The following is a 15,888-nucleotide window of genomic DNA, read 5'->3' on the forward strand; positions in this document are numbered from 1 at the left end:
ATTTGCCTGGACCCTTTTTTGGAGATGCCAGGGATTGAACCTGGGTCCTTCTGCTTCCCAAGCAGATGCTCTACCACTGAGCCACCATCCCTCCCCATATTGTTGATCATGTTGTGTTAAGTGAAATGGAGACCAATTAGAAAAGTGAACACATGTAAACCTTGCAACATAAATCCTCCCCCCCCCCCATTACAGCTCATTCCCAGACCACAGAGATCAGTTTCCCTGGAGAAAATGGATCTTTCGGAAGGAGGCATTGCACCCCACAGAGGTCCCTGTTCTTCCCAGGCTCCATCCCCAAATCTCCAGGCGTTTCCCAACCTGGATCTGGCAACCCTAACCCCCCCCTCCGGTCCCCTACTGGTGGCCAAGAGGGACCTGGCAGAACCTCAGACCGACATTTGCCCAATGAGAAAAGCATAACTTCCATTTGCATGCAGAGGTTTGCGATGCTGTAGGGAAGAAGGGAGTTGGAAAGAATGACTGCTTTGCTGATGAATGAGCACCGGGGTTGTCCGTATTTGCAAGGTGAGATGAGGCAAAGCAGGTCTGACTGGCAAGGTTCTCATAGCCCAGCTGGCCACCTCTTTGCAGCTCCAGTCACTTGAATTGGTTTAGGCAGCTGGGTCACAGGGGTCACCCGAGGCTGGGGCTCTGATTTTCCCCTTTTGCTCTCTCTCTCTCTCTCTCTCTCTCTCTCTCTCGCTCTCTGCCTCTGTCTCTCCCCATTGCTTCCTCCCTCCCTCTTAATCTCTGTGTGTGAGAGAGAGTGAGTGAGTAGAGGGGGGTGCGAGTGTGTGAAGCAGAGATAGATGCCAAGGCGAGAGGGAGCGGATGGCGGATTCCACGCAGACCCAGCAGTCCGGGAGGCTTTCTGTTTCCTCCTCCCTGGGCTGCAGGGGCGGCTCGGCTCCAGGTGGGAGCGAGGAGAAGCCGAAAAAAAGAGCTTTCTATCTGGTGAGGATGAAGCCCCTGAAGGAGCCCTTGGCAAACAACAACAACAACGTGTCTTTTGTGATACACTGCCACATCGGCAAGGAGATCAAGCACATATGCAGCAACTGCAGTCGCGGGGAGGAAGCCCGTGACGGTGAGTCCTGTGCTCTCGGGTGTGCGTGAGGAAGAAAGATGTGTTGCTTGCGGGGCTTGTATGCACTTGTGTGACTTGCTTCTGGAGGCTTTGCTTGCTACTTAAGGGACTGCGGGAGGAGAGAAAGGGGGTAGGGAATGAAAGGGGTTTGGCAGCTCTTGGGCATGCTAGCCAGAGTGGGGAAGCAAAAGGAGCAATTTTAACTCCCTTTGCTGCGCCCAGCATCTGCGGTTCCTGAGACCTCTCCTTGGTAGCTGCTATAGAAACTGTCGTGTGTCTTTTTCGCTTCTGCCATCGTCAGGGTGGCTGGAGGAGACGAGTCTTTCCTCTGTGGCACGTCAACTTTTCCCCCTTTCCTCTCTCAAGGAGCTGCAGTCAGACTTAAATTTTTCGGTCCTGGCCAAGAGGCTGTTTTGCGTGGCATCCATCTCGCATGCTATTTCACGCTCCCTTCCTGGGAGGCGTGCAGAGGTCTTGGCTGATATCTGATTGGGATGAATGGGGTTCTTTTGGTCAGACCCTTGACCGCAGCTTGGTTGTCCACACTCTGGTTGATGCTGTGTGTCACGGTTCAAAAGAGAGAAGATCCAGCAGAATCTCGGGGGTGGGGGTGGGTTGGACAGGTAAGCGGATCCCTTCTGTGCGTTTGCAAATGAAACATTCTGAATGAGCGAGGATGGATTTTTTTTTGCCGGAGTCAGCAACTCAAAGAGGCTGAAAGTGACAAGAGGCATAAAACCAGGCAAGCAGAAAGGTCTTCGGAGACATTACCAGCAATATTCTCTCCTCCTCCCAGTTCTACTTTAGTTTGTTTTGCCATGATATGTCTTATTTGACTCCAAATCTGAAGGCTCTGGTGTTAGGAGTGGGTCAAATGGACGTGTGAGAGCTCGTTTCCTGAAGGTCAGTGAAAAGGGTTTTGATTGCAAGTCCAAGGAGGAAAAACGTAACAACGCTCTGGGCTATTCGCTGTCTGCAGTTGCCGCTATTTGATTTCACCATTTTTTTGACATGCGAGATGAATTCCAAATGGTTAAAAACTCTGTTCGTTCGTTCTGCTCAGAAGTACGAAATATTGTTTAGCCTCTGGCAGCCCTTTTTCGCCCCAAGCCATTGTTAAGAAATAGCTTTTTTTAGAAATGCCTTTCGTAAATTTAATAAATGACTTGCTAGTAGAGTTGCAGTTTGTTTCTGTTGTACTGCAGGTGGACTAGATCGCTGCAGCTGGATGTCTTTTTGATATACAGAAATCCAAAACTTCCCTCCTAGTTGTACGACGGTAGCCAAGAATAACGCTTGGCCCATATCTGAAAATTACACCTAGAGATTTGCACAGCAGGTTCAGCCAGTGACTTTCAGCCTTGCGTGATTCATGTTATCCCCAAAAGCACATATTAAAAATGTGTGCTGCCTCTTTTAATTTAATTCATCTGTAAAAGCATGGCGCCCACTCCATTTGTCAACATCCCTAGCCTCAAATTTCTGAATCGTAGCATTAAGGGAAATGATCACTGTAATAGGCGAACACATGTAAACCTTCCAACATAAACTCCAGCGCCAAACGCTTTGCAGAAAGACTTGCAGCAATGTGCAGCAGTCCTGTCTTTTAACGCCAATCAATGAAGTTTTTAATTGGCAAAGAGATGTAGACTTAGAATGACACTCCATATCACAATAGAGAATTCTTAACCTTTGCAATGCAGAAGCGTGTTAACCCAGCTCTCAAGTTCATTTTTATCCTGCTCTTCATCCTAGGCGCTCAGAGTTGCAGATATGGTCCCCATCCTGGTTTTATCCTTACAACCAGGGGTAGAATTCTAGCAGGAGCTCCTTTGCATATTAAGCCACACACCCCTGATGTAGCCAATCCTCCAAGAGCTTACAAGAGCCGGTTTGGTGTAGTGGTTAAGTGTGCAGACTCTTATCTGGGAGAACCAGGTTTGATTCCCCACTCCTCCACTTGCACCTGCTGGAATGGCCTTGGGTCAGCCATAGCTCTGGCAGAGGTTGTCCTTGAAAGGGCAGCTGCTGTGAGAGCCCTCTCCAGCCCCACCCACCTCACAGGGTGTCTGTTGTGGGGGAGGAAGGTAAAGGAGATTGTGAGCCGCTCTGAGACTCTTCGAAGTGGAGGGCGGGATATAAATCCAATATCTTCTATCTTCTTCTATCAGAGGTGTGTGGCCTAATATGCAAAGGAGCTCCTGTTAGAATTCCACCCCTGCTTACAACAACCCTGTGAGGAAGGTTAGACTCGGAGGGGGGATGGAGAAAGAGGTGGGGAGAGAGAGGTTGACTCAAGGTCCCTGAGCAAACATAATGGGCAATGAGGATTTGAACCTGGATCTCCTAGTTTGGCATGCTAATTCCTACACTGGGCCAGCTCTGCCTAAACGTCTCCCATTCCTTATGCCCCAGAGTACCCAGGGACAAGCTCAGAGAGAGTTGTTGATTCAGGATCGGAATATGTTAGTTCATGGCTTTTTTTGTATCAGGAACTCCGTTGCATACTAGGCCACACACCCCTGACGTAGCCAATCCTCCAAGAGCTCACAAAGGGCTCTTTGTACAGGGCCTACTGTAAGCTCTTGGAGGATTGGCTAAATCAGGGGTCTGTGACCTAATATGCAAAAGAGTTCCTGCTACAAAAAAAGCTCTTTAGTTAGTAATTTGTATTGTGTTTGCAAGCACTATAGAAAGGAGATGAAGTGATATAAATGAATCTGCTTAGTTGTGTGTTAATTAAGAAAGATCTATTATAAACAAAAGTGCTGTGTGTAAGCAGGGAGAAATGAACCTTGATTCTCCCCATCTGACTGGATCCCCCACCCCCACCCTAACACAAAATACCTTAGTGTATGAAATGTTTTCTCCCAGCCAGGCTCTGGTTGTGGAAGTGAACTGGACTTTTTTTGGGGGGGGGGTCAAATATGGGGGGGTGGAGCACAGTGAGTTGAGGTGAGGGAGAGAGAGCAGGGTTTACCTCCTCTTACTGGCTAATTCCATTTTTGTATTTAAAACAACAACAACAAACTCCCACCCCCCATTTGAGGATCCCAGAAAAAGGAAAAATATATTACTTATGTACATATGGTTCTTTCTCTGCACTAGCTGTCCTGGTGGGAATTCTAACCATCAATAGTTGGGGATGCTTTCTGTCTGAAATCTGGGAGAGGGGATCTTTTGGGTGAGGACAGAGTGCGCATGAACATGCAAAGCTGCCTTGTGCTGGAGCAAACGCTTGCTCCATCAAGCTCAGTGTTGTCTGCTCAGTTTGGCAGCTGCTGGCTCTCGGGGTCTCAGGCTTTCTCATCACTTACCTGACAGGACCCTTTTTGCGGGAGATAGAAGAAGAAGATGAAGATGAAGATATTGGATTTATATCCCGCCCTCCACTCTGAAGAGTCTCAGAGTGGCTCACAATCTCCTTTACCTTCCTCCCCCGCAACAGACACCCTGTGAGGCGAGTGGGGCTGGAGAGGGCTCTCATAGCAGCTGTCCTTTCAAGGACAACCTCTGCCAGAGCTATCGCTGACCCAAGGCCATGCTAGCAGGTGCAAGTGGAGGAGTGAGGAATCAAACCCGGTTCTCCCAGATAAGAGTCTGCACACTTAACCGCTACACCAAACTGGCTCTCATAGAATGATAGAGTTGGAAGGGACCTCCAGGGTCATCTAGTCCAACCCCCTGCACAATGTAGGAAACTCATGAATACCTCCCCCTAAATTCACAGATGCCGGGAATTGAATCTGGGGCTTTCTGCAAGCCAAGGAGATGCTCTACCACTGGCCCCTCATGAAATCCCATTGCAGTCCCTATGGAGTTCATCCCTGTTAAAAGCAGCGACTGATTGTCTTTTACCTTAATTCAGGGGTGGCCAAACTGTGGTTCGGGAGTCACATATATTTCACATATATTGTGTGACTCTTGAAGCCCCCACCACCCTGTCCAGCCAGGTTGGAGAAGTCTTGTTAAATCCCTTCTCCAAGCCAAGCCTGCTGGTGGCTTGGAGAATGCATTTAAAATTAAAGTTGCTTTCTTTCCACTGCTCCCTCCCTCCCACCTATTTGCCTGCCTGCCTTCCTTCTCTCAAAACATCTGATGTTCATGTCTTGCAGCTCTCAAACTTCTGACAATTATTCTATGTGGCTCTTACATTAAGCAGGTTTGGCCACCCCTGCCTTAATTCCTACATTTAAAAAAAAATGAACTATTTTCAATGAAAGAAGAACTGGTCCCAAGCAATGTTTATTTCGTTACACAGTTCTAGAAGTCATTTGGTGGGCAAAAAGCAGGATGTGTTGCGTGCCTCTTTTAAAAGAACAGGGGCTTTTGTAACCTGCTTTATTCTGACAGGAATAGGCACAGCGAAGGAGAGAGGCTGGTTATGTGGTAGGAAAGAGGAGCGATGACAGAGGAGCTGGCAGCTCAGAGGGTCTCGTACAGCGGTGTTGAACTCATTTGTTATGAGGGCAGGATCTGACATAAAAGAGACCTTGTCAGGCCGGACCATTTAAGATTAGGTGGCAGAGATATAAATTTTATAAAGAATACAGACAAACACAAAAATATCTTTAAAAAACTTAAAACATGTTTAAAACATTAGCACTCATTGGTCTTAAAGGTGCTTTCTTTGTATTTCTCCCATGGGATCCAGGGAACTGGGCAAAGGAAGCTCTGGCTCTTTCCTTCCTTCCCCAGGGACTGGGCAGGGGGGAAGCGTCAGTCAGTAGAAGGAAGAGAGGCTTGGCTCAGGAGCCTCAGTCAGTAGAAGGAAGAGAGGCTTGGCTCAGTAGCTCTGCTGTGAGATTGAGAGACCCTAGCAAAGCAAGCTATTACTCCCCAAGGGAGGAGCCTCAGCCAAGGGAGACAATAGAGCTTTTGTTCTGTACCTCCTGTGCAATTGAGCAAGCCTTGCAAAGCAAGCTGTTATGCAGAAGGAAGCAAGATATAGGGAAAAGGAAGCAGATGACAGGCAGTTGCTCCGGGGCCTGATAGGATCCTTCCAGGGGCCTGATTTGGCCCCCGAACTGCATGTTTGACCCCTGGTTAGTATATGCTCACAGATTCAAATGGTTACTAAAGTATTTGCAGCTGTCTACAAAAAGTACACAGGAACTAACTGTAGAAGTCTCCATGCCTTTTAAAGCTCAGGATTCTGCCTCATAGTCCTGTGACCTTGTGCTAGAGCATGAATTTCCTTAATTATATACTCGTGAATCGAAGAGTAGATTTAGCAACATGTTTTCTGTTTGCACAAATGTACCAGATGGGTCCAAGGTAGAAGAAAACATCAAAATTGCAAAGCTTGAGAGACTTGGCGACCAAGCAGTTAACCAGTGCACTGGGTGCTTCACGAGCACTCCTTGGGGAGCTGCTTCTTTAGAAGGCTCCAGGCACAGAGCTGTGTTTGAACAAACAATCCAGCCCATCAGTATTTCTCACCTGGTCCTGGGAAATCTTCAGGTTCTTTAGAAATAAATGATATTGGAGAATAGAATTGGCAGTGCAACTGCTTTGCAAGATCAGCCGAAAGATCCTCATTTACCATTCTTCTGTGGTTTAACTGAAGATATAGAGATATTGGCCAAAGGTCAGTAGTTTTTTAAATAATAATAATAATAAATTTTATTTATATCCCGCCCTCCCCGCCGAAGCAGGCTCAGGGCGGCTAACAGGACATGGTATATACCATGATTATTGTACAAAGCAATTGTAAAATATGGTTAATAAATACATTTTAAAACAGTTACATAAAATTTTTAAAACTACAATAAGTTAAGGTGCTACATTAACATTAACAAAACATTAACAAAATTTAGCAGTGATGCCTCAAAGGAGGAAGACCTCTTGTATTATTATTGTATTCATGGCTTTTTTTTAGCGGGAACGCACAGGAATGCAGTTCTGGCTGGATTGGTGTCAGGGGGCACGGCCTTATATTCAAATGAGATCCTGCTTTGAAACAATGGTAGTGTCAGGGGGTGTGGCCTAATATGCAAATAAGTTCCTGCTGGGATTTTGGTGTAGTGGTTAAGTGTGCAGATTCTTATCTGGGAGAACCAGCTTTGATTCCCCACTTCTCCACTTGCACCTGCTGGAATGGCCTTGGGTCAGCCATAGCCCTGGCAGAGGTTGTCCTTGAAAGGGCAGCTGCTGTGAGAGCCCTCTCCAGCCCCACCCACCTCACAGGGTGTCTGTTGTGGAGGAGGAAGGTAAAGGAGATTGTGAGCCGCTCTGAGACTCTTCGGAGTGGAGGGCGGGATATAAATCCAATATCTTCTTCTTCTTCTCCCCCCCCCCCTTACCGGAAAAGCTCTGATATTATATTATTCTGTGCTAGCAATGCAATGCAAAATTCTTGACTAGTTTTTACTGAGGTGGCAAAGCTGGATCTTGCAGCTAGGGCTGACATCATTTTCTACACAAAACTCTCGAGTACATGTCAAGGAGAAGATGGGTTTCTAACCAGACCTTCTCTGTGTAGGGGTGCCAATTCTGGGTTGGGAAATTCCTGGAGATTTGGGGGTGGAGCCTGGGGAGAAAATGGTTTGGGAAAGGAAGGAACCTCAGTGGGGTACAACACTGCAGACTCCTCCCTCTAAAGCAGCCATTTTCTCCAGGAGAGCTGATCTCTGTAGTCTGAAGATCAGTTGTAATTCCAGGAGATACATGGACCCACCTGAAGGCTGGCGGTGGTTTTTTGTTTTTTTGCATGAAGGTATATTAAAGAGTAAGCCTGAGTGTCTTCGTGATATAATGATAATAAGCCACTAGTTTAACCTCATGGCCAAAACAGATGTGGTAAGCAGTGTTGCCAACTCCAGGTTGGGAAGACCTGAAGATTTGGGATGGGTGGAGCCTTAGGAGGGTGGGCGGGTCACCGGTGGGCTATAATGCCATAGAGTCCACCTTCCAAAGTGGCCGTTTTCTCCAGGTGAATTGATGTCTGTTGCAGTAGCAGGGGATCTCCAGCTCCCACCTGGAGGTTAAATAAGCAACCAAAAAAGAAGCACGGATGAGATAGCAAAGGTAGAGCCAAAGGGTTCCTGGATGTTGGCAACTCTGGATGGAGATGTATAACTGGACCTTCCAAATTAATTGCACCAGAAGAAAGGAGCGGATTGGGCACTGGAAGAGGGAGACTGTAATCCTCCCTGCTGTATACAATCCCACCATGTAAAGCTGCTCTCCTATTAGCTCTACAGCAGGAAGTGAGGGGGAAAGAATGCTTGGGCCAAAAGTCCTGTCTTTTTTCTGCTGTTGGTCTGATAATCATCTTCAGGAGAGAAAGGGTCAGTCATACTTGGTATGGTGCTTCTGCAATAACTGTTGTCTCCTCTGCTCTGCAACTGCTTTGAAATTTAAAAAAAGTTACGAGATGTGAGCACAAGTCTCCCGCTTTGTGTCTTATTTCAACATTCCGTGTGTGCCCTGCAAACTCCCGGTGGGAACTGGAGCAAGGCATAGACTCTTTCTGTTGTTTTCAGGTTTTCCCCTTTTTTCCAAACTGCCTCTGTGGGAATGGAGATCTGGTACAATTCTTCTGCTTTATTCTCTACTGTTCTTCCTCCTTCCATTGTTTGGAACACCCTTAGATGGGGATTAGGGCTGTTCCGAAAAGGTGTGATCATAAATGGCTGCCGTTAGCGGACGTCTCTGTTATCTTCATTTTAGAGCTGATCAGGCAAGACTGTTAAAGTCCGTGAACCATATGTGAATTAGTAATGGAAAAACAGAGCCGTGGAGGGGAAACTGCTGGGTTTATGGCTCGCCTGGAAGATAGCAATTTGATTCAATAATTACTTTTTGCAGGTAGCCAAATAATCACCTTGTTTTACTTAATAGCTAATGTATCATTTAACAGCAGAGCAAATTTTTCTACCAGGCTGTTTGAACAGCTGAACCCAGAGTCTTAAAACCCAGGTGGGAATTGCAATTACATGTTTTCTCTCTTTACATGTAAAGCAAGGCTGCGTTCTTGCGCCAACTCTCTTTACGATCTTCTTTAGCATGATGCTTCAAAGAGCCGCAGTAGATCTAGATGAGGACGATGGTGTCTACATCCGCTATCGCACCGATGGCAGCCTGTTCAACCTGAGGCGACTAAAGGCACACTCCAAGACAATGGAAAAACTCATCCGAGAGCTACTGTTTGCTGATGATGCTGCACTCATCTCCCACTCGGCATCAGCTCTGCAGCATATGACGTCCTGCTTTGCAGAGGCTGCCAAGCTATTCGGCCTAGAAGTTAGTCTGAAGAAGACAGAAGTTCTCCACCAGCCTGCACCCCAGGAAGATTATCACCCTCCCTGCATCACTGTGGGTGAATCAGTTCTGAAGACAGTCCAGCAGTTCAGCTACCTGGGGTGCATCATCTCCTCAGATGCCAAGATCGACAAGGAGATTGACAACAGGCTGGCAAAGGCAAACCGTGCATTTGGCCGACTGCACAAAAGAGTGTGGAGCAACAAGCATCTGAAAAAAGGCACAAAGATCAATGTTTACAAAGCTGTTGTGATGACAACCCTCATCTATGGCTCCGAATCGTGGGTTTTATACCGTCATCACCTGCGACTCCTTGAGCGCTTTCATCAGCGCTGCCTTCGCACCATCCTCAACATCCACTGGAGTGACTTTGTGACCAACACTGAAGTCCTCAAGCGGGCAGAGGTTACCAGCATCGAGGCACTGCTGTTGAAGACGCAGCTGCGCTGGGCAGGGCATATTTCTAGGATGGAAAACCACCGCCTTCCCAAGATTGCCCTGTATGGCGAACTCTCCACCGGCCATCGAAATAGAGGGGCACCAAAGAAGAGGTACAAGGACTCCTTGAAGAAATCCCTTAGCACCTGTCACATCAACCATCACCAGTGGTCTGACCTAGCCTCAGATCGCAAAGCATGGAGGCACACCATCCACCAGGCTGTCTCTTCCTTTGAGAACGCACGCATAGCTGGTCTTGAGGACAAAAGGAGATTGAGGAAGAATCGCACTGCTACAGCACCAACCCCAAATCAGACTTTTCCCTGCAGCTACTGTGGCCGGACCTGCCTGTCCCGCATTGGTCTTGTCAGCCACCAGCGAGCCTGCAGCAAACGTGGACTATTGCACCCTTCTTAAATCTTCGTTCGCGAAGCCAAGCCGAGTTTTCTCTCGTAGAGAAGGAAGGCACTTTGTCTTCATGGCTAGCTAGATCTCCATCTTCTGTACCTCCATGTGCATTTGTAACAAGATCAACCAGCACTGATAATGAAGTATTACCCAGTGCAGGGGTAGAATTCTAGCAGGAGCTCCTTTGCATATTAAGCCACATTTCCCTGATGTAGCCAATTTTACAAGAGCTTACAAGAAAGCCTTGTAAGCTCTTGGTGGATTGGCTACATCAGGGGTGTGTGGCCTACTATGCAAAGGAGCTCCTAGTAGAATTCCACTGCTGCCCCAATGAATCAGGTGGTCACATGATAAGCAAAAATAAGATGCAGTCCCTAGATAAACACTTGCAACAATGCTCTCATTTGCACTTAAGCAGCATCTGAGAAGCATTGGTATTTCTCATTTTCCTTGAGGACCAACAAAGAGAGTCACTCCAGTCTAAACCCCAGGGCTTTTTTTGTAGCAGGAACTTGGTTGCATATTAAGCCACACACCCCTGATGTAGCCAATCAGTAGGCCCTGTACTATGAGCCTTGTAAGCTCTTGGAGGATTGGCTACATCAGGGGGTTGTGACCTAATGCGCAACAGAGTCCCTGCTATCGTAAAAGCCCTGCTAAACCCTATAGGTCAAAACTGGACTAATTCTGCCTGTTGATTGCATTGGCAGTCTCTTAGCTGCTTCACAGATTAAGCGGAGCGTTGCACTAGGATTTGTGAGATCCAGCTTCGAATCCACACTCTTCAATGGAAGGGTGACCTTGGGCCAGTCACATGCTCCCCTCCTAATCTACCCCACAAGGTTGTTGTAAGGATAAAATTGTAGGAGAAGAGAATGATGTAAGGCGCTATGTCCCCCTTGGGAGGAAAGGAGGGATATAAATGAATAAATAAATAAAATCGTTATTTAGAAAAATGTCTATGCTTTCTTTCCAGAGAACCCTTTTGAGACAGTTTACAAAATAAAACAAGGCTCCACCCACCAAAATCTCCAGGTATTTCCCAACCAAAAGTTGGCAACCAGAGTAGCATTTCATCTCTGTGTGAAGAAATGAACAAATCTGTAGGGTCACTTCACACATTAAAGAAAGCAATGGAAACCAAGAATGTGTATCTGCATGTGTAAGTTTCTGTTTCACTGCATGTATCTGCTTTGCAGGTAATTTTTACTCAGTTACCCTTTCAGCCCATAACATATAAAGTAGGCCTTAGAGATGGTTAGTTTGGCATGATTTTGTAACCCTCCGGTTTACAGTCATACCCCAACAATAAATGAATTGTCTGTGTTTTTCTATTTTGCCACGTTAAATTGGTCTGTCATGCCTGTGATGAGATCATGTTAGTCAGTTTGATTATTTGAAGAAGTTGGTTAATCAACTATAAAAGGTTTTTTGCAACCCTAAATGTAATTTTTTTCCCTATACCTTTGCAGTTGAAAGCTGTGACAACAGTATGTTCTTAAGGCTCAGAGGACAAAGTCATTTTTATATTTTTGTAATTGCATGTCTTGTAAACCAAACTTTCTTTGGGCAAGTGGGCTCATGAGATTCATAGAACACCTGAGGTTTTCAGTCTCATGCTGGGACATGTTGCATCATATTTTAATGTCTCTGAGTTCACATAGGCGCATGTAATAAACTGTTGTCCAAAACAGAGGTGATAAAAATCCTGCTTCCGTTTTCCTACACATGTATGAAGTGGCATGAGATGGGGGGTTGGAGATGAAAATTCCTAGAGTTTAGTAAGAAGACTGCTCAGCCTCCCTTGCCTGCCATGATTCTATATTATTTTATCTTAATTTATTATTTCCTCTTTGGGCCGACTGCTGCACTGATATATAGAATGCGCCCAATGAGAATCACCGCCTTTGATATATGTGTTATCTGTTTTATTATCTTTTATGGTTTTAGCTTGTAGTTTTTAATTGTTTTAACTCTTGTTGCGATCCGCCTAAACCTGCTTGCGGAAAAGGGCAGAATACAAATTAACAAAAAATAAATGAATAAATAAAATCCTTTGCTCCAAGTCTAGAAGACCTGAGCAAAAAGATCAAGAGGCCAATTAAATGATGGGTTAATCGTTAGAGAGTTATATCATTCTTTGAGATTACAAATGGAACAGGGCAAGCAAAACTGAGAAGCTTATATATGCAGTTTAAAATTCTTAAAATTTTATTCAATTGACAAGGTATTCAAAGAGTCTGTAAAAAAAAATGTAACCATACTTTTAACCACTTAGAGTTGCCATTTCTGGGCTGGGAAGTACCTGGAGACTTTGGAGGTGGAATGTGAGGACGGCAGGATTTGGGGAAGAATTTCCCTTGGAGGAAATGGCAATGTAGGAGAAACTGAAGTTCTTGAGTGACATCACATCTCTGCTGAGCTCTCTCCCTTCTGACAATTCTACCCTCTTCAGGCTCTACCCCTGAGGAGCAGTGTTCCCTCTAAGCTGTAGAGTCTTGTGAGCAAAAATGCTACTTTGTGAGATACTGGTATTAAAGTTGTGAGCTACTGCATAAATTATTGTGCTCTGGGGTCATCCTTCCTGATCTAAGACCAAAATGTTTGAGCTGGAGGCTAAAAATCTGTGAGCTAGCTCACACTAACTCAGCTTAGAGGGAACAATGCTGAGGAGGCAAACCTATGACAGGTTTGCCAGCCTTGTGCTGAGAACCAGCATCAAGCCTTTTGGGAGGTGGCAAGCAGAATCACCTGACATCACTTCTGGTTTGAACGCAGGAGTAGAAGAAGAAGAAGATGATTATTGGATTTATATCCCGCCCTCCACTCCGAAGAGTCTCAGAGCGGCTCACAATCTCCTTTACCTTCCTCCCCCACAACAGACACCCTGTGAGGTGGGTAGGGCTGGAGAGGGCTCTCACAGCAGCTGCCCTTTCAAGGACAACCTCTGCCAGAGCTATGGCTGACCCAAGGCCATTCCAGCAGGTGCAAGTGGAGGAGTGGGGAATCAAACCCGGTTCTCCCAGATAAGAGTCCGCACACTTAACCACTACACCAAACTGGCTCATGAGGCTACACCAAACTGGCTCTAGAGTGACATCACAATGCTCTAAGGATTTGCTCTTTTGGTGAAACCGTAGAGATGTGCATATTCTTGGAGTGTTCTGACATCACTGCTGGGTACAAACAAGAAGTGACATCATTATATCACATGACATTGGCCTTCACCTTGTGCTGTTGCTGGAGTGAAGAGGCCCAGTGGGGTCTGGAGCCCAGAGAGAGGTTGCCTGCCACCCCTCGGAGGATAGAGTACACAATAAGTATTACAGCATGTGGGATGGAGTCAAAAACAATTATTTGCTGTAGAAGCAACAATAATAATTTAAACGTTGACCAATATGTAGGGAATACATTTTCATCACATATATTTTAACACAAGTACAGCATCAAATCCAGGAACCTCCAGAAACCATAAACATTCAGAAATTTTCAGTCACAAGCATGTGGAAGTACAAAAATCAATTCACAGAAATACAATTCAATTCCAATTAGAGAATCCAAAGTTCAACTCCAAAATTCCACACAAGAATCCCAGGTATAGCTCCCGTTCCTGTCACCTTCATCAATGAACCCACCAGGATGCAGTAGGCAATTAATGGCTGCCAATATTAAGTAGTGTTCTATGTACTGTTTCACAGGTAAATATTTATTTCAGTCAAAGCACCATCCTGTCTTTTCAGAGCATGACTAAAGCACTAACTTTCACCATGGTATAGTCTCATGACGAATATTTCTGAATGTTTATGATTTCTGGAAGTTCCTGGATATGATGCTGTACATGCTTTAAAACATAAGTGATGAAGATACATTCTCTACACATTAGCCAAAACTTGCTTGCTTAGCCAATACTTAAATTATTATTGTTGCTATTACAGCAAATAATTGTATATGATTCACCCCTAGGAGCATGGCAGCCCTCGGATTCACAGTGTTTTGAACAGTCTTGCAAATGCTGACTGCAGGATATCAAGAGTCAGATCTAGTGAACAGGGGCCATAGATCAGAGGCCAAGCACCTGTTTCCCATGTAAGAAGTCCCAGATTAAATTTCCATAGTCTCCAGTTAAAAGGGTTATTTTGACCATGGAAAACTGTTGCATGTTACAGAAAATCAGGCCTCAGATTCAGCAGGAGCTCACAGGAGCGCAGCTCCTGAACCTTTCTGAGAGTTCCCCCTACCTACCTTCTCCATTGAATAGTAGGTGCAGCTGCATAACAATCCCTAAATTAGGAGAGTGGGCAGCCAGCCACCAGGGGCTTTGTCACATCCCCAGCAACCTCTGGAGAAGCCCACTCCACCCTTTCCTCACTTCTTATGTGATTTTGGATAGCCCCAGGCAAGTGAGGCCTGCTTGGGCTGGCTGGATCTCTAGCCAGTCCAAGCAGACCCTACTCACCCAGGGCTTTTCTTTCTTGCATCGGCTTGCTTTTGGCTGGGGGGGGGCACAGCATATGCTAATGAGTTATGCTAATGAGTTCCACTGCCTATTTTTCTACAAAACGACCCTTGCAGAAAATGAAACTGGTTTGACAGCATACAACAGACTGTTGTGTTCATTTGAGATTTTCGTGTTTCCGGTAAGCATCTGTTCAAAGCTAATGTGCCCGGTCAGTAAACCATGTCTTTAAGAACGATACAGTCCCAGTCAGCTACAGAGAGGTATTGCCACCGGATGTGGAATCATTTTGCTGAAAGGGACAGGCTCTCAAAGATATAACTGTCACTGAGCAAAACTTGATGATATCGTAGTCAGTCGTTTGCATAGCGAGCCCCAAGTGCACATTAACGAGATGAATGGGTTGTGGAAATGCTGCTGCAGTCTATTGTGTCTGCAATCCTCATTTAGGAACATTCCTCAAGCCGCTTAAGTACTATGATGATATCACCGGTAGCTCGATTATGTCTTCATAACCCAAATCTAAAGAAAATCTGTCTCAGGACCATATGCTGGAAGATCATTTAAAGGAAACAATGGATGGGCTTTTGTCTACTATATTACATCTGGCAGGATCACTCACTGCAAGGACCTCATTTGAAGTATTGTGTACAGTTCCAGTCACCGTATCTCCAAAAGGACATTGCAGAGCTGGAAGAAACTCTTTCCCCATGAGGAAAGGCTGAAGAGGCTGGAACTTTTCAGTTTAGGAAAGAGATGACTTAAGCGGGGACATGAGAGAGGTTTATAGAACAACGCATGGGGCGGAGAAAATTGACAAAGAGAAATTTTATCTGCTTCTCCCAAAATGCTAGATCTTGAGAGCACCCAATGAAGCTGATGGGCAGTAGGTTCAGGATGGACAAAAGGGAATACTGCTTTACGCAGAGTGTGATGGAAATGATGAATTTTCTGCCAGAGGATGTAGAAGACATTGGATTTATATTCCGCCCTCCACCCTGAATCTCAGAGCGGCTCACAATCTCCTTTATCTTCACCCCCCCCCCAACAGACACCCTGAGAGGTGGGTGGGGCTGAGAGGACCCTCACAGCAGCTGCCCTTTCAAGGACAACTCCTGCGATAGCTGTGGCTGACCCTAGGCCATTCCAGCAGCTGCAAGTGGAGGAGTGGGGAATCAAACCCGGTTCTCCCAGATAAGAGTCCACACACTTAACCACTACTACACCAAAC

The 15,888-nt window shown here is 45.9% G+C and overlaps 1 protein-coding gene across 8 annotated transcripts in view; it reads left to right on the top strand.

The window, feature by feature from the left end:
* The window catches only part of PHACTR1 (phosphatase and actin regulator 1), a 635,410-nt gene that overhangs the window by 438,133 nt on the left and 181,389 nt on the right, over positions 1–15,888 (top strand). For 4 of the 8 annotated variants that reach the window (XM_060244223.1, XM_060244216.1, XM_060244219.1 and 1 more), the window contains exon 1: positions 835–1,090. The exons of the other annotated variants lie outside the window; for them this stretch is intronic. In XM_060244223.1, coding sequence (XP_060100206.1) covers positions 835–1,090 — 256 coding nt within the window. Of the gene's footprint in view, positions 1–834; positions 1,091–15,888 lie in introns of those variants that run through there. 8 annotated transcript variants of the gene reach the window in all.

The sequence above is a fragment of the Heteronotia binoei genome, chromosome 7 (assembly GCF_032191835.1).
Source record: "Heteronotia binoei isolate CCM8104 ecotype False Entrance Well chromosome 7, APGP_CSIRO_Hbin_v1, whole genome shotgun sequence".
Lineage (NCBI taxonomy): Eukaryota > Metazoa > Chordata > Lepidosauria > Squamata > Gekkonidae > Heteronotia > Heteronotia binoei.